The sequence below is a fragment of the Prionailurus viverrinus genome, unplaced genomic scaffold (assembly GCF_022837055.1).
Source record: "Prionailurus viverrinus isolate Anna unplaced genomic scaffold, UM_Priviv_1.0 scaffold_45, whole genome shotgun sequence".
Taxonomy (NCBI): Eukaryota; Metazoa; Chordata; class Mammalia; order Carnivora; family Felidae; genus Prionailurus; species Prionailurus viverrinus.
Genome location: NW_025927610.1, coordinates 2121105 through 2146096, shown reverse-complemented (window position 1 = coordinate 2146096; position 24992 = coordinate 2121105). Strand labels below are relative to the sequence as shown.

The window sequence follows — 24992 nt, the reverse complement described above, 5'->3', positions numbered from 1 at the left end:
AATCTTTGAGGTGACACTGGGTGCGCGAATGTGACCCAGAGATGGAGCACCAGCCTTGGGAGACGCAGGTCAGGTCTGGGCTTCCCCGGGAGGGTGTGGGCAGGAAGGACTGGCCTCCCGCGGAGGAGCGAGCTCACCCCCACCACCCATCCCTCACCCTCACCGCCCCCCCGCCAACGTGAGTGAGAGGGGGAGACACACGGGGACCCTGGAACCTTCTCAGCACAGCAGAACGAAATGCTGGGCCACATTACTAAAGGACCCCTGAAGTATTATTCTCTTACGTGCTTGAAACAAAAACAAAAAATATGCATGGTTGTAACAAATTCAACGAAACCTAATTCCTCTTTTGCCACCAACCTCTCCACCCCAAGCGTCACTTTCCAGAGGCAGCTCCTATCCACCATGTGGGCACAGGTCTTTCCAGAATGTGTTTAGGCATCTACCACACCAGTCTTCATACACAAATGGATCCTACACCAGCACACTTTTCACCGCTGTCTCCCTCCTAAGGAACACCTCATTCCACAGAAGATTCCAGATTTGCAGGACACACTTCCAATTGATGGACATGGACCACTTCCTTACCCTCTGGTGCAAATACATCCACAGGAAACATGCCCAGAAGTCATACAGCTGGGACCGTTTCAAGACTGGATTAAGAAGTACCTGGTAAAACTGGGGAACACAGCCTGACACAGGGCCCCACCCTGTCCCTGGGCCCGTGCCTGAGCCCATGAGGCAAGGGCTCCTCCACCCAACACCCTGTGCACCTGGGGTGGCCTCCGCAGGAGAAGTCCACCATGTGCCTCCATCACTCTAACCAGGTGACCCAGAAAACATTCTGGAATTCTCGCCCTCTCAGGGAGTTAAGGGTCCTTGCTTTCCCACTTTCCTTGAACTTCACTCGAGAAGTTGACAGCAAGAGAAGAAAGAATAATTCCTGGTAGGATGGTCAATTCGGCTCTCTTAACAAAGACCTAGAGGAAGAGACTGTCCTAGACCCATAATCCAAGATAGGCCCAAAAAGAGAGGCTGGAAGAGATGAAGTGAGGAGGTCAGACCCTAGCAAGTGGGACATGTCCAATACCCAGTGCAGAAGAGGTGACAGGATGAGGACAATAGGCGTGACAGAGTATAAGAAACCACACTGGTGATGAACCCAAAACGGATTGTCACCACAGGTGTCCAGTGCCCACATTCCCTCCCCCTCCGTAGATGCCATCCAGCCTGGTGAGGCCATTCCTTTCATTTTTCCACTTTATGACCTCACCGTGAGTGGAGTCCAGGCCTTTCTGGACTGAAGGAGGAAGAGGCCTTTCCCTGAAAGTTGGCCAGTCGGCATTGCTACCTCCTCCCAGCACATGACCATTCAGCACCAGGCTGGAGCAGTGGGACCTGGAGGGGCTATATCCACGAGCTGGGGGCTGCCAGCTGTGTGCCAAGTGGCTTGGCCTGGATGTGGCCACTACCTGATACACCACAATGGGTATTTACACAGCTGAGAACCAACCATATGGCCTCCTTAACATAAAATCCTATAAACAGGGAAAAGGCGGCCAAATCCCAGCATGAGCTCAGGTTCCCAGTGCTGATCATTCCTGTGACACTGAGCCTAAACACACAAAACTAGGCCTGTTTATTAGCCTGGAATTTATTTTAAAAATTGACCACTTTTTAAAGGCATTTCAAGCTGAGCAGGGGCCTTGTCCCATGTTCTTACTGTTTAGACGGTGCAGCAAGAGCGTCTCACAACCACCTCTCCCTCTGAAGTGTCCAGACTCCTGGCCGGCCACTGCTCACCCCTTGCCCGGCTTTGGTTTCCCTCTACCTACATCACAGCTTCGGTGTTGCTTTGTTGCTACTGTTGGAAGGGAAGTGCCTGAAGGCAGTGACTTTTCTATTTAATGTTTATTTTTGACACAGAGACGGAGAGCGGAGAGCGGGGAGGGGCAGAAAGGGAGAGAGAGAATCCCAAGCACGCTCCACACTGTCTGTGCAGAGCCTGACATGAGGCTCAAAGTCACAAACTGAGAGATCATGACCTGAGTGGAAATCAAGAGTTGGCCGCTCAACTGAATGAGCTTTGCAGGCGCAGTGACCTTTTTTTTGCCATTCTCCCTGATCTTAGACCTTGTTACCCTCAACAGAGGCTCAAACTTGTATATGGAGTACACAGTGCCTAAAGAGGTCTACCCTGAAATTTCAGTTATTCTGGGGCGCCTGGGTGGTTGAGCATCCGACTTCAGCTCAGGTCATAATCTCGTGGTTTGTGAGTTCAAGCCCCACGTCGGGGTCTCCATTCTCAGCGAGGAGCCTGCCTTGGGTCCTCTGTCTCCCTCTCTCTCTGCCCCCTACCTTGCTCTCTCTCTCAAAAATAAACATTAAAAAAAAATTTTTTTTTAATTTCAAAGTTATTCACATCAGCATGACAGAGAAATAAATGTCTCTATCCTGCTCTGTATCTAATACTGAAGTTTATTCAGGGTAAATACATATCTATGCGTGATACAGAGATCAACGTATCTACGAATATTATGTAATATGAATACAGACAGGAATCCTGTGAACATACCGCTAAGGGCTAGTCCCGGGGGAGTCATGAATTTAACAAGTAACCACAGTGACAGCAGGAGCTGCTACTGCTCGCCACAGCCTCGGTGCCAACTGTGCAATCTCCGTACATCCTACAAGACAGCTTCTCCCATCTTTCCCATTCTACAGATGGGTAAACCGAGGCTCACAGGGTTGGCAGCCACTGGAGTGACCAGGTGAAGAAGCCACTGCAGCCTTGGTGCCTCCATGCAGTACAGCCTCCCTGCGTCCTCTTGGGGCCGGAACACCTCAGGCAAGACCTGCGTTCCCAGGGTCCTTCCTCACTGGTCAGCGGGAGACACCGTGGACACGTGCATCTCTATAGACAGCACGGCAGCATGTCCTCCAGCTCAGGGGGCTCTGGCTCCACACTCCAGCCCCGGGCTCCGGGCCCAGCCCCATGTGGATGCCAGTAAATGTCTGGGAACAAGACTGGACGACACAAGGATCAGGACCTGGGCCCTGTTCTCAACCCGCCACAAGACAGCCATGTAACAACCAGACCCGGGGCCAACTACAGTTAGTTCTGAAGGACGCACCAACCTTATTACTGTCTTAAAAACCAGCTTTCAAACATCAGTTTAGAAATAACCTAGCTCGGGGCGCCTGGGTGGCTCAGTCAGTTGAGCGTCCAACTTCGGCTCAGGTGGTGATCCTGGTACATGAGTTCAAGCCCCACGTTGGGCTCTGTGCTGATGGCACTCCTGGAGCCTGCTTTTGGATTCTGTATCTCCCTCTCTCTCCGCCCTTCCCCCACTCACTCTCTGTCTCTCAAAAATAATTACAAAATATATACTAAAAAAACATTACCTAGCTCACATGGAGGCTTGTGGGTGACAACAGTACCCTACTCGGGGCTGGCATCTTCCCTCACAGCTGGGAACCTTCCAGAGCTAGAGAAACAAAAGCAAAACCACTGGGCGGGGGGGGGGGGGGGGGGGGTGCAAAACATGTCGGGAACCCCCCAAAGAGTGGCCTGACGTGCCCTCACATGCTGGAGGGACCCCAGGACTTCGGCACATGTCACTTGTTCTGAAGTTGGAGAGAGACGTCCTGGCTGATCCGACCAAGTGCCCTTGTTGAATCTATGACTGTTCTCATAGACCACTGTTGTCAGAAAGCCAGGCTTGTCACAGAAGCCCAGCTTCACACGCACACGATGCACATGAGTCAGCAAGTGGGCTGATGTCCCCCAAGAGAGCCTTTTGCTGGGACCCACAGTTCCATGGCTCCATACTCAGGACACAAAAGTGTGAAGAATTCCATAGTCTTGTGACTTAACCTTAAGAGGCATGGCCTCCTGGCCCTCGTCCCTGTATTCGTCTGCCCAGGGTCCCCTAACAAAGTCCACAAACTAGACGACCTAGAACAGAAATTCACTCTCTCACAATCCTGGATGCTCAAAGTCCAAAACCCAGGTATCAGCAGGGCCATGCTCCTTCCAGGGCAAGAAGAATCCTTCCTTGTCTCTTCCAGCTTCTGGTGGCTGCCAGTGGTTCTGGGCTTGTAGATGCATCACTCCAATCTCCGCCTCCATCTACACATGGCTGACTTACACGGGCAACCAATCACCAATCCACCGGAATCCAGTATGCCATCCTTTTTCATTTACGACATCTTGCAAAGACCCTTTTTCCAAAGAAGGCCCCATTCACAGGTTCCAGATAGAAATGAATTGGGGAGGGGACACTGTCCAACCCAGTACAGTCTCTGCCTCCCTCTCTTTCCTGAGCATCCCTCAGTGAGAGCAAGGGCAAACAGGAATTTCAGGAAAGGCCAGTTAACTGAGGCTTTACCATAAGTGTCAAGCATGTATCCTGAGAAGCAGTGGTTAAGAGAACAACAGGGTTCTTCCCCTCTGGAAGAGTGTAGCGGGGGAGCAAGGCAAAAAGATAAGGACAAAAAAAGATAAGGACAAAAAAAGATAAGGACAAAAGCCTGCAGGGTTCTGAGAAGATGGTGAAGCAGGAAGCACCGGAAACCTACCTCCCCACCAAAAAATGGCTGTGCGGCAGGACCCATCGACTGTAACTGTTTTGGAAATCTGGAGTCTATTGAAGGATTCCAACTTCTGGAGGAAGACTTGGGCAGTCAACTGAGGTTAATTTCAACCAATTTCAGCTCTTAGCCCATCCCCTACACCCAGCCACCTGCAAGTGTTTCTGAAGCGGCTTGCAATAGTCTTGCAGGAGCCAGGGTAGGCAAAAACACCCTGTCCTGTAAACATTGGAATGTGTGCTCTGATAGCTTGCTCCTTCCCATCAGAGAGGTGCAAACACAGAAAGGCAGCCATGGTTGCTGCACCTCCCCCACTGTTGCAAAGACCCTCCCCTCCATCTGAAGTGACTTGAGGGAGATTTAAAGGGATACAGCTCTCCCCCCACTCTGCATTTTTCTGTCCCCCCCCCCCGCCCCCGCTTAGGGAACCAGACACCAAAGACAAGGACTTTCATGGCTGCCTATTTACATACATACATAAAAATACATACACACATGCACAAACACAAAATAAAGACACTTTCAAAGGCAACTACATATAAAGAGAAAATTAGAAAGTGCCTACATTAAAATTTTTTTTAATGTTTATTTTTGGGAGAGACAGCGAGTGAGGGAGGGGTGGGGAGATTGGGAAACACAGAATCCAAAGCAGACTCCAGGCTCCCAGCTGTCAGCACATAACCAATGCAGGGCTCAAACCTACAAACCGTGAGAGCATGACCTGAGCCAAAGTCGGACACTCAATCGACTGAGCCACCCAGGCACCCTGAAAGTGCCCACATTCAACCAGGGAACAGCACAGGCTCAGAAGAGACCCGAGCAAACCTGAAGTTACCCCTCAGGCTGATCCCTGGCACAGAGACAACCTACAAGAATCAAAGAAAAAAAAAAACAAAAAACCTTGAGGAAGGGGGAGAATCTAATTTCCAGACATAAAACATTATTAGATCCAAATGCCCAGTTCTTAACAAAATACAAGGCATAGAAAAACATCACAAGGCATACAAAGAAAATATGGCCCAGCTGAAAAAAAATAAATCAACAGACATCCCTTTTAAAGATCTGATGGCAGATCTTCTAAACAAAGACTTTAAAACAACCATCTTAAAATGTCAGAGAAAGAAAAGATACGGAAAAAGTCAAGAAAGCACTGTAGGAACAAAATGGAAATATGATTAGATTTTAAAAACCTTAAGAAACCAAAACGAAATTCTGGAGCTGAAAAGTACAATAACTGAAATGAAAAAACTCGCTAGAGAGTTTCAAAGGCAGATTTGAACAGGCAGATGTATCAGCAAAGCTGAAGATAAGACAATGGAAATTACCAAGGCTGACAGAAAGAAAGAAAGAAAGAAAGAAAGAAAGAAAGAAAGAAAGAAAGAAAAAGATTGAAGTGAACAGCCTATGGGACCCGTGAGACACCATCAAGCAGACCAGCACATACACTGTGGGCGTCTTGAAAGGAGGAGAGAGAGAAAGAGACAGAAAGAATATTTGAAGAAATAATGCCTGAAAACTTCCAAATCTGATGAAAGACATGAATATAAACATCCATGTAGCTCAGTAAACTCAAAGTATGATGAACTCAAAAAGACTTACACCAAAACACATTATGATCAGACTTCTGAAGCCAAAGATAAAGAATCTTGAAAGCCACAAGAGAGAGGCAACTCATCACATACTCAGTAAGATAATCATTAGATTATTCATCAGTCACTTTGAAGACCAAAAAGCAGTGAGCCTATATATTCAAATGCTAAAAGGGAAAAACTATTGGGGGCACCTGGGTGGCTCAGTCAGTTAAGTGTCCAACTTGGCTCAGCTCATGATCTCACAGTTCAGCTGTGTCAGCTGTGCTGACAGCTCAGAGCCTGGAGCCTGCTTCCAATTCTGTCTCTCTCTCTCTCTCTCTCTCTCTCTCTCTCTCTCTCTCCCTCTCCCTCTCCCTCTCCCGCTCATGCTCTCTCTCAAAAATAAACATTAAAAATTTTTTTTTCTAAATAGCTATATAAAATAAAGTTCCCTTTTTAAAAAAAAGAAAAACCGTCAACCAAGAATCCTATACCCAGCAAAACTGCACTTAAAAACGAGTGAGGGTTAAACTACAACATTCCCAGATAAACAAAAGCTGAGGGCATTCGTTACTAGACTTGCCCAGCAAAATGCTCAAGGGAGTCCTTTAGGGTGAAATTAAAGGACGCTAGACAGTAACTCAAACCTGTATGAAAAAATTAAAATGTAAATACATAGGCAACTACAAAATCTAGTATTATTGCAATAATAGTTTGTAATTCCACTTTTCTACACAATTTAAGAGACTAATGTCCTTTTTAAAAGTTACTAGTCTAGGGGCGCCTGGGTGGCTCAGTTGTTTGGGCGTCCGACTTCAGCTCAGGTCATGATCTTGCGGTCCGTGAGTTCAAGCCCCGCGTCGGGCTCTGTGCTGACAGCTCAGAGCCTGGAGTCTCCCTCTCTCTCTGACCTTCCCCCATTCATGCTCTGTCTCTGTCTCAAAAATGAATAAACATTAAAAAAAAATTTTTTAAATAAATAAAAGTTACTAGTCTAAAAGTATTATTGTAACTTTAGTTTACAACTCCACATGTTTTCTACATAATTTAAGAAACTGATGAATTTTTTTTTTTTTAATTTTTTTTTTATTAACGTTTTTTATTTATTTTTGAGACACAGCATGAACAGGGGAGGGTCAGTGAGAGGGAGACACAGAATCTGAAACAGGCTCCAGGCTCTGAGCTGTCAGCACAGAGCCCAACGCGGGGCTCGAACTCACGGACCGCGAGATCATGACCTGAGCCAAAGTCGGCCGCTTAACCGACTGAGGCACCCAGGCGCCCCAAGAAACTAATGAATTTAAAAGAGTAGTTTATGTTTGGGGGCACATGATGTATAAGGATGTAATTTTGTGGGGCGCCTGGGTGGCTCAGTCAGTTAAGCATCCAACTTCAGCTCAGGTCATGATCTCGCGGCTTGTGAGTTCGAGCCCCGCGTCGGGCTCTGTGCTGACAACTCAGAGCCTGAAGCCTACTTCTGATTCTGTATCCCTCTCTCTCTGCTCCTCCCCTGTTCACTCTCTCTCTCTCAAAAGTGAATAAACATTAAAAAAAAAATTTTTTTTTTTAAAAGATGTAATTTTGTGACATCAGCAACTGAAAGGGGTGGGGACAGAACCATAAAGGAGCAGAATTTGTATTACTGAAGTTAACATTCAACTTAAAGTAGTATGACTTTAGAATATTAAACATAATTCCCATGGTAACCACACACACACACACTCACACAAAAGCTGTAGAATATACACAAGAGAAAATGGGAAAGGAGTTTAAATGTTTCAGTACAAAAATTTGAATTAAAAAATATTGAATAAAAAAAATTTCACTACAAAAATTTGAATCAAAAAATAAGACAGTAATGCAGAAAATGAGGGAAAAATGCTTTAAGCCATCTAGAAAACAAGTAGCAAAATAACAGAAGTAGTTCATCCTCATCAGTAATTAGCTTAAATATTAATGGATAAAACACAAGATCCAACTATTAGTTTTCTCCAAAAGACTCACTTGAGATCCAAAGACATAAATAGATTGAAAATAAAAAGGATGGAAAAACATATTCATGGAAATAGTAACCAAAGGAGAGGTAGGGGTGCTTATACCAGTATCAAACAAAATACTTTAATGTTTATTTGTGAGAGACAGAGCATGAGCAGGGGAGGGGCAGAGAGACAGGGAGACACAGAATCCAAAGCAGCACAGAGCCTGACGCGGGGCTCGAACTCATGAACTGTGAGATCATGACCTGAGCCGAAGTCAGCACTTAACCGACGGAGCCACCCAGGAGCCCATCAGACAAAATACTTTAATTCAAAAAAGGTTACAAAAGACAAGGAAAAACATTATACATTAACAAAAGGTTTAATATAGCAAGAAGATAGAACAATTACAAGCATTTGTGCATCTAACAACAGGCTATATGAAGCAAAAACTGACAGAACTGAAGACAGAAATATTTCTGTAATAATAGAGACGTCAATATTTGACTCTCAGTAGTGGTTAAACAACCAGACTAAAGAGAAGTAAGAAAAAGGCCTTAAACCACAGTAACAGAGGTGTAAACGCCCACCCAGCAACAACTGCATACAACTGATTTTTGACATTTTCCAGGATATGTTAGACCACATATTAAGTCTCAGTAGATTTTTTTGAGTTTATTTATTTGAGGGGAGAGAGAGAGCGCGTGACAGACAGAGAGTGTGAGCGGGGCAGGGGCAGAGAGCAAGGAAGACAGAGAATCCTAAGCAGGCTCATACCATCACATGGAGCCTGATGTGGGGCTCGAACCCACAAAGTGTGAGATCATGACCTGAGCCAAAATCAAGAGTCAGACACTTAACAGACTGAGCCACCGAGGCACCCCAAGTCTCCGTAGATTTTAAAATACAGATATCATATAAAGTGTCTTCTCCAACCATTAAAGGATGAAATTAGAAGTCAACAACAGAAGTAAATCTGGAAAATACACCAAATTGTGGAAATTAAGCAACACATTCTTAAACCAATTAATCAAAGAAGAAGTCACAAGAAAATCAGAAAATACTTAAGAGAAAATTAAAATGAAAACAAAATACACCAAAACTTACAGGATCCAGCGAAAGCAGTGTTAAAGGGAAAATCTTAACAAGCTATAAACTTATAAACAAGTTATAAACATTTGCCTTTACAAACAAGAAAGATTTCCTGTCAACAACCTTTAATTTTATAACTTAAGAAACTAGAAAAACAAGAACAAACTACACCCAAAGCTAGCAGAAGGACAAAAACCATAAAGACAGGATAGATAAAAATGAAATAGAGAACAGAAAAGAACAGAGAAAAATCAATAAAGCCAGTACTTGATTTTTTTTTTTAAAGTCAACAAAATTGACAAACCTTTTGCTAGGCAGACTAAGGAAAAAAGAAGACAAATTAACAAAATCAGAAATGAAAAGTGGAGACGTTACCATTGTAACAGAGTAGTATAAACAACTGTCACTGACAAACTGGATAACCTAGATCAAAGGAACAAATTCCTAGAAACACAAAACTTACCAAGGCTAAATCATGGAGAAATAGAAAAACTGAATAGACTTCTAAGTAGTAAGGAGATTGAATCAATAGTAAAAAATCTCCCGAGGCAACTGGGTGGGCTCCGTTGGTTAAGGGTCGAGACTTTGGCTCAGGTCATGCTCTCATGGTTGGTGAGTTCAAGCCCTGCATTGGGCTCTTTGCTGTCAGCTTGGAGACTGCTTTGGATCCTCTGTCTCCCTCTCTCTCTGCCCCTCCCCAACTTGTTCTCTCCCTCTCTTCCTGTCAAAAATAAATAAACATTTTAAAAAAAAAAAAAAAACCTCCCAACAAAGAAAAGCCCTGGAACTGATAGCTTCACAGGTGAATTCCACCAAACATTTAAAGAATACCAATTCTTCTTAAGTTTTTTCAAAAAAATGAGGGAATACTTCCCAATTTGTCCTATGAGGCCAGCATTATCCAGATACCAAAGCCAGACAGAGACACTACAGGAACACTAGAGACCAATATCCCTTGTGAACAATGAACAAATGCAAAAATCCTCAACAAAACACTAGCAAACTGAAGTAGGCAGCAAACTAAAAGCATTATACACCACAAGTGGAATATTTTTACTGGAATGTAAAGATGGTTAAACATACAAATACTGGTGAATGGATGTTAACTAGTTTTATTGTAGTGATCACTTCTCAGTATATACAAATATCAAGTCATTATGCTGTACACATGAAACTAACAATGTTATATGTCAATTATATCTAAAGGGGAAAAAAAAGCAGTTGATGCTATAACACCGGTATATTGGTATTAGTCATTGTATTGGAAACTTAAGTTGGCTTACCTCTATACTTAACTCTGAGTTCAGTATTTTCCCACTACACATCCATCCATTTCATAACTTGCTTCAGGAAGTGATTATTTATACATCAGGGTAATTAACGCAGGAAACAAACCAAACTCTCCACAGTTAATTGTCCAGAAAAAAATGATAGAAGGGCAGAACCCATTTGGTAACCAAACTGACCTGCAGGACTAACCACAAACAGAAGGGGCAATCAGCGGGGATTATCACTAAGAACACTGAGTCCCTGCCCTTAGAGAGACAGCATAACAAACAATTCCACCTAGAAGCAGTGGTTTGAAAAGTGCCTGGGGTATATGGGAAGGATTTATTTACTAATCTGAGCATGCACTGGAAGGGCGAGCAGGGATCGTTAGGAGACTTGTCCAAGAAGAAAAGAGCTAGTGGCCACCATTTCTCTTCCCCTCCCTGCCAACCTAGATACCCAGACACCTGTGGGAGCCAAGATGAACACTTGCTACCTAGCTTGCTAACACTACGGCCATGCTCTTGCCCCCACATTCTCCTGTGGATCCACCCCATCTTAACTGCCTCGCTCAGCAAGAGTCCCTCCAAGGCATCTGATGTCTCATTGAGCAAGCAGCCCTGACAGTGGCCAACACTACTCCAAAGTGACTCCTGCCCTGGGAGAAGGGAAGATAACCACAGTTGACCAGGTCAACTGCAGCCCCTGAACAGTAGGCTGGGGCAGACATCTAATCTGACTGCTGGCCCTACCCACAAACAAAAACTTCATGCAGGGCAGCACAAAAAGAGAGCCCTGTGGTTCAGGGACACTGCAACCCTAACAGACTGGGAGCAGATATCTGGTCTGATGGCAGGTTGTCCCCATCAATAAAAGCCTCTCAGGCGACAACACAGGGAAAGAACCCTGAAGTTCAGGGGGGGAAAAAAATCTCAACTTTCCAGAAATAATAAAGATTAGAGCAGAAATAAATGAAATAGAGACTAAAACCAATAAAACAGATCAATGAAACCGGAAGCTGGTTCTTTGAAAAGATCAACAAAATTGATAAATCTTTAGCCAGACTCCTCAAAAAGAGAGGAAAAGAGAGAACTTAAATAAAATCAGAAACGATAGGGGAGAAATAACTGACACCACAGAAATACAAAGGATTAAGTATTCTGAAAAATTATATGCCAACAAATTGGACAAACTTGAAGGAATGGATATATTCCTAAGAATATAAAACATACCAAAGCTAAATCAAGAAGAAATACAAAATTTGAACAGGCCAATTACTAGCAATGAAATTGAATCAGTAATCAAAAAATGCCCAACAAACTAAAGTCCAGGATCAGATGGCTTCATAGGTGAATTCTACCAAACATTTAAAGAAGAGTTAGTACCTATCCTTCTCAAACTATTCCAAAAAATAGAAGAGGAAGGACAGCTTCCAAATTCATTCTATGAGTCCAGCATTACCCAGATACCAAAACCAGATAAAGACACTACAAAATAAAACTAGAGGCCAGGGGGCGCCTGGGTGGCTCAGTGGGTTGAGCATCCGACCTTGGCTCAGGTCATGATCTCACGGTCCGTGGGTTCAAGCCCCACATCAGGCTCTGTGCTGATAGCTCAGAGCCTGAAGCCTGCTTCGGATTCTGTGTCTCCCTCTCTCTGACCCTCCCCTGTTCATGCTCTGTCTCTCTCTGTCTCAACAATAAATAAACATTAAAAAAAATTTTTTTTTTAACTACAGGCCAGTATCTCTGATGAACATAGATGCAAAACTTAACAAAATATTACCAACCTGAATGCAACAATACATTAAAAAAATCTTTCACCATCATCAAATGGGATTTACTGCAGGGATCCAAGGGTGGTTCAATATTCTCAAATCAATCAACATGATACATCACATTAACAAAAGAAAGGATAAAAAACATACGATCATATCGATAGATGCCAAAAAAGCATTTGACAAAATACAACATCCATTCATTAAAAACTCAACAAAGTAGGTATAAAGAGAACACACCTCAACATAGTAAAGACCATATATGAAAAACCCACAGCTAACATATCAATGGGTGAAAAACAGAGTTTTTCCTCTGAGATCAGGAACAAAACAAAGATGCCCACTCTCACTACTTTTATTCAACACAGTACTGGAAGTCCTAGCAGTAACAATCAGGCAAGAAAAATAGAGAAAAAGCATCCAAATTAGTAAGGAAGAAAAAAAAGTGATCATTTATGTGCACATAATGTGAATCACATTTATGTGATTCCACAATTTGAAGTGCAAGCTTCAACCTCAATCATCTTTGCATTTCCCTAGCCTAGCGTGTAAAAGAATGCAATTAATTAACACCTTTATAAGGTAATAAAGGCAGTCTCAGTCTGCTCCAATTTAACTTTACAGCCACTTCCTGTATTATTCTCTACACTCTTCACTCTAATTATACTGGATTAACACTGATCCAGAGCCTTGTACAACCCTGACACATACGCATGCTTGTAAAATGAATGTAAATATAATCAATACTGGGAAAAATGGAAAAACATAACCCATAGTGCCTGCTCATACACATTCCACTCCTATGCAGAAGATGCTCAATAAACACCTAACTGGCAATGGTAGATGACATTCACATCTTCTGAGTACCACCTGTGTGCAGATTATGCTATGCTCTTTATCTATGTTAGATCATGTGCTCCTCATAACATAAAACAATGTACTATACATCCATTTTGTGTATTTTCCACAAAGGCTATTATTTCTATGGTATCTGTTTTCTCAACTAGTATATGTTTCATAACAATAGGAATCTGCCTTTCTTGATCCTTTCTGCATTCCCAGGGCCAGTCAAAACATCTGGCATACAGTAGGCATTCAACAACTGTCTAATGACTAATGAATAAATACATAAATTGTCCTATGAGCCAGGCATTGTTATTTTAGTTTTACTGATGAGAAAACCAGAACATTGAGTGACTTGCCCAAACTAACATAGCTAGGAAGCAGCAGAACAAGATTTAAAATGTACTGTTTTTCAGTGTTTAACACTTGCTTCTCATTGGTGCCCAATAATGAGAAAGAATTATAGCCCAGAGTACTTCTACAAATCCCTTGTGAACTCCCTACAAGGCAACTTTAGCAAGCTTCATCATTTTCTTAAAGACAGTGAAAAGGTGATGCTCATGACTAAGGTTACCCATGGCTTTTTGAAATAAGAGGTGCAGCATATCTATCTTCTGGACAGCGTGTAGAAGGATCGGAGGCCAATGTGGACGAACTGGGCAATTATTAAGCATTTTAGTTATGTATTGATAGGCTCGGAATTATTTCTGTTTGCACTTTAGTTCTATTTTCTACATGTTACAAATTGATCGTGTTCTTGACATACCTATCATTTATTCTCATTTATACTATACCTCAAGATAATTAGACAATTGTTGATAAATATCTAATAAGAATGACCTGAGAATCAAGCCTTTTAGGTGGCAAGAAGCACAATGTACGTGTTTGATGTTTGTTTTCTATCTATGAGTCAACATCAATCCCTTAGAGTGAACAAAATGTTATTATTAAACCTTTCCAATCAGACAGTTTTTCACTGGATTTGTTACACAATTATACTGCTGTGCTTAAGTTCACAAACATATTTCATAAAAAAAATAAGGAAAACAAAATTGATCAATGTAATAGACTACACTAACAGAGTGAAGGGGGGAGACACATACTCATATCAACTGAGGCAAAAACTACCTCCACGCAATAAAAGCCATATTTGAAACACCCACAGCAAGTATCATACTCAATAGTGAAAGACTGAAAGCTTTTCCTCTAAGATCAGGAACAAGTCAATAGTGCCCACTTTCACCACTACTACGCAATATAGTACTAGACATTCTAGCCAGAACAAGTAGGAAAAAAAGAAAAAGAAAAGGCATCCAAATAGGAAGTAAAATGATGTTTGCGTATGATATAATCTTATATGTAGAAAACTATTACACACACATGCAAAATAACTTAGACTAAATGAGTTCAGCAAATACCAGGAGACAAAGTCAACAAATAAAAAAAACAGGAGTATTTCTACACACTAACAATGAAGAATCTGAAAGAGAAATTACAAAAGCAATCCCATTTACAACAACATCAAAAAGAATAAAAGACTTAGGAAGTCATTTACTCAAGGAGATGGAAGACTTGTACAGTGAAAACTACAAAACATTACTGAAATTAGGACAGGGGCGCCTGAGTGGCTCTATCCGTTAAGTGGCCAACGTCGGCTCAGGTCATGATCCCACAGTTCGTGAGTTCGAGCCCCACATCAGGCTCTGTGCTGACAGCTCAATGCCTGGAGCCTGCTTCAGATTCTGTGTCTCCCTCTCTCTCTACCCCTCCCCACTCACACTCTGTCTCTCTCTCCAAAATAAACATAACAAAAAAATTTTTTTTAAAGAGAAGAAATTAGGACAGAAATAAATGGAAACACACCCCATGTTCACAGACTGGAAGACTTAATAGTGTTAAAATGTCAATACTAATGTGAAAAGTATTAAGGGAAACTTCACTAAAATGGAATCCGGGCCCTCATCCCCTGCCACTTGTCAACTGCAGAACCAACAGGAAAAGATGTATCTTGCATCTGGACAGGAATGTTCTTAATTTTCTTAACATTTTCTTTTTGCTAGTTTACTTGAAGAATACAGCATGTAAGGACACCCGGCTGACTCAGTCAGGAAAGCATGCAGCTCTCAATCTTGGGGTTGTAAATCCAAGCCCCATGTTAGGTATGGAGCCTCCTTAAAGAGTTAAAGAAAAAGCGTACAGCATATAATACATACAACACAAAGTAAGTGTTAATCAACTGTTTATGTCATTGGTAAGGCTTTCAGTCAACAGTAGGCTATCAGTAGTTAGGCTTTCTGGGGAGTCAGGAGTTATACTTGGATTTTCAACTGCACAGGAGGACGGCACCCATAACCCCCATACTGTTCAAGTGTCAACTGTATTTCACTATCCCAGCAGAAGGAAAAAAGGTTCTCTCCTCCACCAGCAACAGCCCAGCCCATGAAAGACTGTCACAACTCAACCAATGAGAAGTCACTACACCTCAAACTCCGTTTACTCCAATGGACTGTTTGTTTATGACAGCCCTCCCAGCTCCCCCTTTCCTCTATAAAAGAGCATTCTTCTCCTTTGTTCTCTGGACTTGCTTATGGTTTTGCTGTACCTTGCATGAATTGCAATTCTCTACTAACCCGAATATGGTTTTGCTAGTAAATAACTGAGTTTTATTCTTAAGGTTGACATTACCCAAAGTGATCTATAGATTCGATGCAATTGCTGTCAAAATCCAGATGATTTTTGTTTTTGGAGAAATAGAAAAATTCATCCTAAAATTCATATAGAATCTCAAGGGACTCCAAATACTCAACACAATCTTAGAAGAAGAAAAAAGGAACAAAGCAGGACTCATACTATCCGAATTCAAAACTGCCTACAAAGCTACAGTAACCAAGACAGTGTGGTACTGGCATAAAAACAGACATTTACACAAAGGAAACAGAATGGGGAGCCCAGAAATAAACCCTTGCATATATGGTCAAATGGTTGTTGACAAGGGTGCTAAGACTGGGAAAGGATAATTTTTTCCAACAAATGGCACTGGGAAAACAGGACATCCACATGCAGCATAAAATTGGACCCCTACCTCACACCATATACAAAAACTAATCCAAAATGGATCAGACTTAAGACCTAAAACTATAAAACTCTTGTAAGAAACATAGGCCAAAACTTCACAATATTGAATTTGGCAATGTTTTCTTAGATATGACACCAGAGCACAGGAAACAAAAGAATTTCTCTGTAGCATGTGATGGTGTTTGATAGCGTTCTACCCACAGAACTTTCAAAATTGGAGTCAGTCCTCTAAAACACTGCCACTCTTTGTCAACTAAGTTTATGCAACATTCTAAATCCTTGTTGTCATTTCAACAATCTTCATAGCATCTTCACCAGTAGATTCCATCTCATGAAACCACTTTCTGTGCTCCCCCAAAGAAGCACCTCCTCCTCTATTCAAGTTTTATCATGAGATCTCAACAATTCAGTCCCATCTTGAGGTTCCACTCTTGATTTTAGTTCTCTTGCCATTTCCACCACATCTGCAATGACTTCGTCCATTGAGTCTTGAACCCCTCAAAGTCTTCCATGAGGGCTGGAACCCACTTTTTCAAAACTCCTGCTAATATTGATATCATGACCTCTTCCATGAACCATGAATATTCTTAATGGCATCTAGAATGGTGAGTCATTTCCAGGTTTTCAATTTGCCCAGATCCATCAGAGGAATCACTATTTATGACATCTACAACCTTATGAAATTTATTTCTTAAATAAGACTTCAAAGTCAAAATTATTCCTTGCACCACGGGCTGCAGAATGGATGGTCTGTTAGCAGGCATGAAAACAACATTCATCTTGCTTTACATCATCAGAGCTCTTGGGTGACTGGGTACAATGTCAATGAGCAGTATTATTTTGAGAGGAATCTTTTTTTCTGAACTGTAGGTCTGAACAGTCGGCTTCAGATATTTGGTAAGCCATGTCGTAAACAGATATGCTGTCATCCAGGCTTTGTTGTTCCATCTGTAGAGCGCAGGCAGAGTAGATTCAGCACGGTTCTTCAGGGCCCTAGGATTTTCCCAACGGTAAATGAGCACTGGCTCCAACTTCAAGTCACCAGCTACATTAGCCCCTAACAAGAGAATCTGCTTGTCCCTTGAAACTTTGAAGTCAGGCACTGACTTCTCCTCTCTAGCGATGACAGTCCCAGTCTTCTTCCCAAATGAGGCTGTTTTCGTCTACACTGAGAATCCATTGTTCAGTGTGGCCTCCTTCATGAATTATCCTAGCTAGACCTTCCGGAGAACTTGCTGCAGCTTCTCCATCAGCACTTGCTGCCTCACTTGGCACTTTTGTGTCATGGAGACGGCGTCTTTCTTAAATCTCATGAACCAACCTCTGCAAGCTTCAGATTTTTCTTCTGCAGCTTCCTCTCCTCCCCCAGCCCTCACGGAATTGAAGAGAGTCAGGGCCTTGCTCTGGAAGAGGCTTTGGTGTCAGAGAGTATTGCAGCTGTTTTGATCTTCCTTCCAGACCACTGAAATTTTCTCCCTACCGACAGTTAGGCCATTTCCCTTTCTTATCGTTCATGTGCTCACTGGAGTAGCACTCATTTCCTTTAGGAACTCTTCCTTGGCATTTGCAACTTGGCTGTTTGGTACAAGAGGCCTACCTTTCAGCCTATCTTGGCTTTAGACATCCCTCCCTCACTCAGCTTCATCATGTCTAGCTTTAGATTTCAAGTGAGAGATGCGTGACCTTTCCTTTCACTTGAACCCTCAGAGGCCACTGTGGGGTTGGTTGTTAGTTGGCCTAATTTCAGTACTGCTGTATCTCAGGGAGTGGGGAGGCCTGAGGAGAGGGAGATAGATGGGGGAATGGATAGTCAGTGGTGCAATCAGAACACACACATGTATTGATTAAGTTTGCTGTCTTATATGGGCATAGTTCCTGGTGCCCCCAAAAATTACAGTAGTAACATCAAAGATCATTCATCACATATCACCACAACAAACATGATAATAATGAAAAACTTGAAATATTGCGAGAATTACCAAACTATGACACATAGACATGAAGTGAGCAAATGCTGTTGGAAAAATGTGCCAAAACAGTTACTTGGTGCAGGGTTGTCACAAACATTTTTTTTTTAAAGATTTTATTAAAAAACAAAAACTCTACACCCAACACAGGGCCTGATCCCACAACCCTGAGATCAAGAGGCACACACGCCACCAACTGAGCCAGCCAGGCACCCCATCACAAACTTTCAATTTGTAAAAAACAGTATCTGAGAAGTTCAATAAAATGAGGTATGCCAATAGAGTATTCCTAAAACTCCACAACAACCAAGTAACCAATTCAAAACTGGGCAAATGACTTGACATTTCTTCAAAGAAGATATACAAATGACCAATAAGCATGTGAAATGACGCTCAACATCACTAATCATTAGGAAATTGCAAATCAAAACTGTCATCATTTTGTATTAAATCACGACACACCCATTAGAATGGCTACTGTTAAAAAAAGAAAGAAAGAAAATAATTAATATTGGTGAGGATGTAGAGAAATTGCAACTCTGTGCACTGTGGAAAACAGAATGTGGTACAGCACTGTGGAAAACAGTATGGTGGTTCTCAAAAAGTTTTTTGGTCTCAAAAAGGACCAAACTTTTTGTGGTCCTCAAAAAGTTACACAGAATTACCATATGATCCAGCAATTCCACTTCTGGGTACATACCCCAAAGAATCAAAAGCAGGGTCTCAAAGATAGATTTGTACACATGTATTCATAGAGGCAGTGTTATTCGTAATAGCTGAAATATGGAAGCAACCAAAGTGTCTATCAACAGATGAATAGATAAGCAAAATGTGGTATATACATACAATGGAATATTTTTCGGCCTTAAAAAGAAGGAAATTCTGGCACATGATACAACATGAATAAACCTACAGGACATTATACTAAGTGAAATAAGCCCATCACAAAAGGACAAATACTGTATGATTCCACTTCTATGAGGTCCCTAATCAAATCATAAAGACAGAGAGTAGAATAGTTCCCAAGGTTGGAGGTTAGGGGGCAGGAAGATGGGAAATTTTTTCTTAATGGCTAAAGAGTTTTAGTTTTACAAGATCAAAAAAGGTATGAAGATAGACGGATGGTTAAAAACAAACAAAACACAAACAAAACACACACACACACACACACACACACACCTAATATAGTTTATTGTAAAGGATGTTTGCCGTTCCACTCAATAGAAAGCATGGCAGAACAGGGAAAGAAAAGCTGGAAGGGAGAGAAAGCTGGTATGTCAGGACTAGGCAGGGTCCACCTAGTACCCTGGGTGGTGATAAGATGGGGTTGAGCAGTTACGGGCCACATAGTGAATTAGCACCATTATCCCAGAAAGTCTTAACTAGAGGAGCTTGTAAAGTTACCCGTACAGGCCTTGCGCTACAAATGAGATACGTTCTTGAGTCTTACTGTGGCGGCAAAAAGAACCACAATTCCCAAGAATGGTCTGGCCCTATATCACATGCTAGCTACAGCTCAGTCACCTGGCAGTCCCTACACAGCTGAGGATACAGCCTCAGCATCCTCTCTGGGAACTCCCGGTCTCCCAACCCAGGCTCCCTGCTCCTAACAGGATGGCTGACATGGCCACTGATGAGACCAACCTATTGATCAAGTCTTCTCATTGTTTTCACTCTGCACAGTGGGAAATCTCTCTATTCCTCCACAGGTTCTGTGACAGACCCAGACAGATACAGGAGCAAGCAACAAAAATGTAATCACATAAGATACCAGATTGTTAAAATGCTCCTTAAATAGTTAAAAATCCTAAAACAAAACCTACATGTTGGGGTAAAGGACCATACAGATGTAGGACTTTAGATCTGGTTCTGTCTGGGACCTGCTTAGAGGCTGTGGGGCCACAGCATGCCAGTGCTGAACCTGTAGGCTGAACACCAGTGGCCGCCAGACTACAGGTAGAGTACTGCTACTTGCAGGTGTGTGCGAGTGGGTGGCAGATATGATGTGCTCGGGTCCCCACTCTGCACTCATCTATGGCTCCTGGTGTCCATGACACTAAGATCAGCGGTGCAGACCAGGTGACTTCTAAATTTTTCTTCTGCCCTGATGAGTTATGAACCACTCTCCCCAGAAGAGGGAGAGAGCTGGAGTGAGGGAGACATCTGGCTTCCAGAGGCATTTAAAACAAAGCAGATGAGAAAATACTGGCAATGTGATATGAAGTAAAACGTACAGACAGCAGGAACTCAACCGCACCCAGTGTGTAAAGGAAAAACAGGAAGGAGGCATGCCAAGAAATTAACACTGGTTATCCCCCACATTGTGGGATTACAGTGGCTGTTAGTTTATTCTCTGTCCTTTCCTCTATTTTTCAGATATTCAAAATTACTTTTATAGTAAAAGGGGGGTGGTGGGGAGGGAAAGTCTCTTTTTCAGTCTACAATCTGTCTGCAGGACAAAGCTAAGAAGTGAAAATTGTCTTTTGCAGTGTAATCCCTTTGTAGACCTAGTTTCTTTCCTGGGACAACCCAGATGATAGCTATGGCCCAAATGGAACACTAGAGTTCATCCAAACGTGTGGAGGCACTTCCAAACAGCTGTTCTAGAAAAATACTGTTACTCTTGCTCCTGGTCTGAGTGCTTATGGTATTTCAAAATGACAGACATAACATCAATGACAAGGAGGAGGAGGAGGGAAAGTAAGACTTAAGTGCGTTACTTGACACTCTAGCAGGCACTGCCATTGTCATGGGTCCCAGCATCAGGGAGCTATTGCTACTGAAAGATTCATTTACAACCGGGGCTAAAAGTCACCCCAGAACGTAACAGGGGTTCACATGGCCCAGAACCCAATGTGAACACATACACACCAGGAGTCTATACCCATGTACTACACACACACACACACACACACACACACACACACACACACCCAGAATCTAGTGTCTACACACACAATTAAACACAAACATACACATATATAGAACCTTCCATGTGCACACACACATATCCCTGAAGCCCAACATAGGTGCACACTTCTCAAACCTAAAAGTGGCACACACACACCTTAGAACCTAACAAAGACATCAGAACCCAAAGTCCCGCAGAATCCAACACGCACACAAACCCCCCATAACCCACCGGGTCACACACGTCTCAGGTTTTCAACATGAGAGCAGACTCCTCTGAACCCAAAACAAACACGTTCATCAGATTCAACACTGGCACACACAGCCCTCAGCCCTAACACAGGTACAGACCCCTCAGAACACAACACACACCCCCGTCTCAGAACCCAAAACAGGAACACATCCTTAGAGCCCAAACAGGCAAACCTTTCAGAACCCAAACGGAGCACACACCCCTCTCCCAAAACAGAACACACCCCCTTGAACACAAAATGAATGCACACGGCCCCAGAAACCCAAAAGGGGCACACACACCCGTCACACCTAACATGGGAGCTCACACCTCAAATGCTAAAACAGGCACACACAACTCAAAACAGACAGTAAGAGACACACCTCAGAAGCAACACAGGCACACACCCCCTCAGATCCATAACGTAAGCACACAAAGCCTTCAAATCCACCACAGACACATCCTTCAGACCAAACACTGGCACACTCCCCTCAGCACCCAGCATGAGAACACCCCTCAGAACCTAACAGATGCTGGCATCTCTCAGAAGCAACAGGAACACACACCCTCAGACCCAACATGGGCACACACAGCAATCAGAACCAACAAGGAAAGCCCTCTTCACAACCAAATGGAAAGCAATCCTCAGACCCACATGGACACACAAGCCTCAGAATCAACACAGACATAAAACGCTTAGGCCTAACACGGGCCCCGCACTCCACAGAACCCAACATGGGAGCGCAGGCACTCCTCAGAACCAACAGGGCCACACACAGCCCGCTGAACCAACATGGACACAACCCTCAGACCCAACATAGGGCACATTCCTCAGAATCTAACACACAACCCTCAGACACAACACAGGAACATCCCTTATCACTAACACGAATACGCAACCCTCAGACCCAAATAGTCACACACACTCCCCAAAGCCCAACCCAGGCTCACACCCCTTAGAACACAACATGGGCGCACACTCCTCAGAATTTAAGAAATGTTCACACCCCCCAGAACGAACATGAAACACATGGGTACACACAGCCCTCAGAACCAATATGGACATACAACTCTTTCACCTAAACAGGCCACACACTCCTCAGAACCCAGCATGGGAACACACACCCCTCAGAACCAACACAGACACACAAACCTTAAACCTAACACAACCCTAACATGTAAATGGGCACACACTTCTCAACACAATATGGAATACAGTCCTCAGAACACAACACATGCACACAATTCTCCAAACAAACCCAAATACACACCCTCATATTCAATATGGGCACAATACCCCTCAGAACCCAACACGACACACAGCCCTCATACCCACTCCTGGAGGAGACACTCAGAACCCAACCCAAACACACGCTGCTCACAACCCAAAATGGGCACACACCCTTCAAACCCAACACGGACACACACACACCCACAGAACTAACACAGAAACATAACCCTTTAGCCTAACACATGCACACACACCCCACGGACCCAACAAAGACACGTGAACACACAACCCTTAGACCTAACACAGGCACACACATCCCTCAGAACCCAAGACGGCTGCACACAACACTTAGGCCCAACATGAGAACGCACATACTCTTCAGAACCAACATGCGCACACACGCCTCTCACAACTCAACACTGGTGCACACACCCCCTCAGACCGGACATGGGTACACAACCCCCTCAGAATCCCACACTAATGCATATACCCCTCAGAAAACAGCTCAGCCACACACACCTCATGCCCATGGGAGTACACCCCTCGGAACTCAACACACACAGACAACCCTTAGAACCAACACAAACACACACCCCTCAGAATGAACTCAGACACAACCCGCACACCAACACAGGCATACACAACCCACAGAACCCAATACAGGTGCACACACCCACAGACACAACATGGGCACATTCCCCTCACCCCCACATGCACACACAAACCTCAGACACGACAAAGGTATACACTCATCAACCCAACATGGAGTCACATGCCCCTAGGACCCAAATGGAGGCACTCACACTCTCAGAACCAAAACAGACAAATACCCGTCAGATCCGAAAGGGACACACACCACTCAGAACCCAATGAGGGAACACAACCCTCAGATGTATGTCAACAAGGACAAAGCCCTCAGAATAAACAAAAACACACAACCCTCAGATAAGCACACATGCCCTTTAGAACCCAACACAGGCATACAAGCCTCACACCCAAAACAGGCAAAACACCCAACTGTGCACACATCCTCAGAACCCACCTACAGGCACGCAGACCCTACAGAACCACCGTGGGAGCAGACACCGACTCTCCATGGGGCACACAGATACCTTAGACCCAATATGGGCACACACATCCATAGTCAACAAGGACACACACACCTCTCAGAATCCAAAATGGATACACACCTATGACACTCAACATGGGCACACACTCCTCATAACACAACAAGGACACATGCCTAAAAGCAACAAGATACACAGCCCTCAGAACCAATAGGACGCACAACCCTCAAAACTCAACACAGGCACACACCCTTAAAACCAACATGCACACACAACCCTAAAGCTTAACACAGGCAAACACACCCCTCAGAACACAACATGGGTGCACATCCCTCAGACCCAACACAGGCAAACACCCGTCAGAACACAGTACAGTTTCACACAACCCTCATACCCAACAAGGGGGTATGAACACAAACACACACCCATCGTAACTCCAAATAGGCAGATAACCTCAGGCCCAACACAGACACACACCCCCTCCCAGCCAACATGGACACACATCCACCCCTTCCACCTAACAAGAGCACACAGACACTTCAGAACCCAAACGGGCACACACACCTCCCAGAATCCACCACATGCACACAAACTTTCCTCAGACAGCATGGGAGCCCTTCCTCAATATCTAATACACCCACAAAACTTCATAACCAACAAGAACACACACCCCTCAGCACAACACAAACAGAAAACACCCTCAGAACCAACATGGACACACAACCCTCAGACCCAACGCAGGCGCACACACCACTCAGAACTTAACACAGAGCACATAAGCACATACCTTCAACTCAAAACAGGAACACACACCCCCTTCAAAATGAACACCTACTCACACCCCTCAATACACATGTGACCTGGCACAAAAATCCCTCAGAACCCAACATGAGTGCACACATACTCCAGAACCTACATGGGCTCACACACACCTCAAACCCTACATGGACAAACATCTCAGAACCCAAAACAGGGACACACACCCTTTAGACCAAACACAGGAGCAAAAACACACCTCAAAATCAACAGGGACACACACCCTCACCCAATATGGGAGCACACCCTTCAGAACCAACACTGAACATGCACATCTCGAACCCAACACAGACAGAACACCTCTCAGAAACCAACATGGCCACACGACCCTCAGAACACAACACGGGCACACACCCCTCAGAAACATCATGGACATACAACCAGCGGACCCAATATGGGCACAACACAGCAATGCACGCTCCTCAGAACCAACACAGACACACAACCCTCTAATCCAGATGAGCACACACGCTCCTCACAACAAACACGGGAGCACAACACTCTGAAGCCAACATGTGTACACACACACACACCTCGGAACCGACACAAATGTAAACACCTCAAACCTAAAAT

General features: G+C 43.7%; 1 protein-coding gene across 5 annotated transcripts in view; it reads right to left on the bottom strand.

The window, feature by feature from the left end:
• Positions 1 to 24992, bottom strand: part of TNIP2 (TNFAIP3 interacting protein 2) — a 34320-nt gene that overhangs the window by 6968 nt on the left and 2360 nt on the right. Inside the window, exon 1 of one of the 5 annotated variants that reach the window (XM_047847179.1) lies at positions 12291 to 14797. The exons of 1 other annotated variant lie outside the window; for it this stretch is intronic. In XM_047847179.1, the coding sequence (XP_047703135.1) occupies positions 12291 to 12308 (18 nt within the window). In that variant the 5' untranslated portion in view covers positions 12309 to 14797. Of the gene's footprint in view, positions 1 to 2744; positions 3317 to 4581; positions 5155 to 10515; positions 11524 to 12290; positions 14798 to 24992 lie in introns of those variants that run through there. 3 more of the 5 variants (XM_047847177.1, XM_047847178.1, XM_047847176.1) reach the window with 3 other exon arrangements.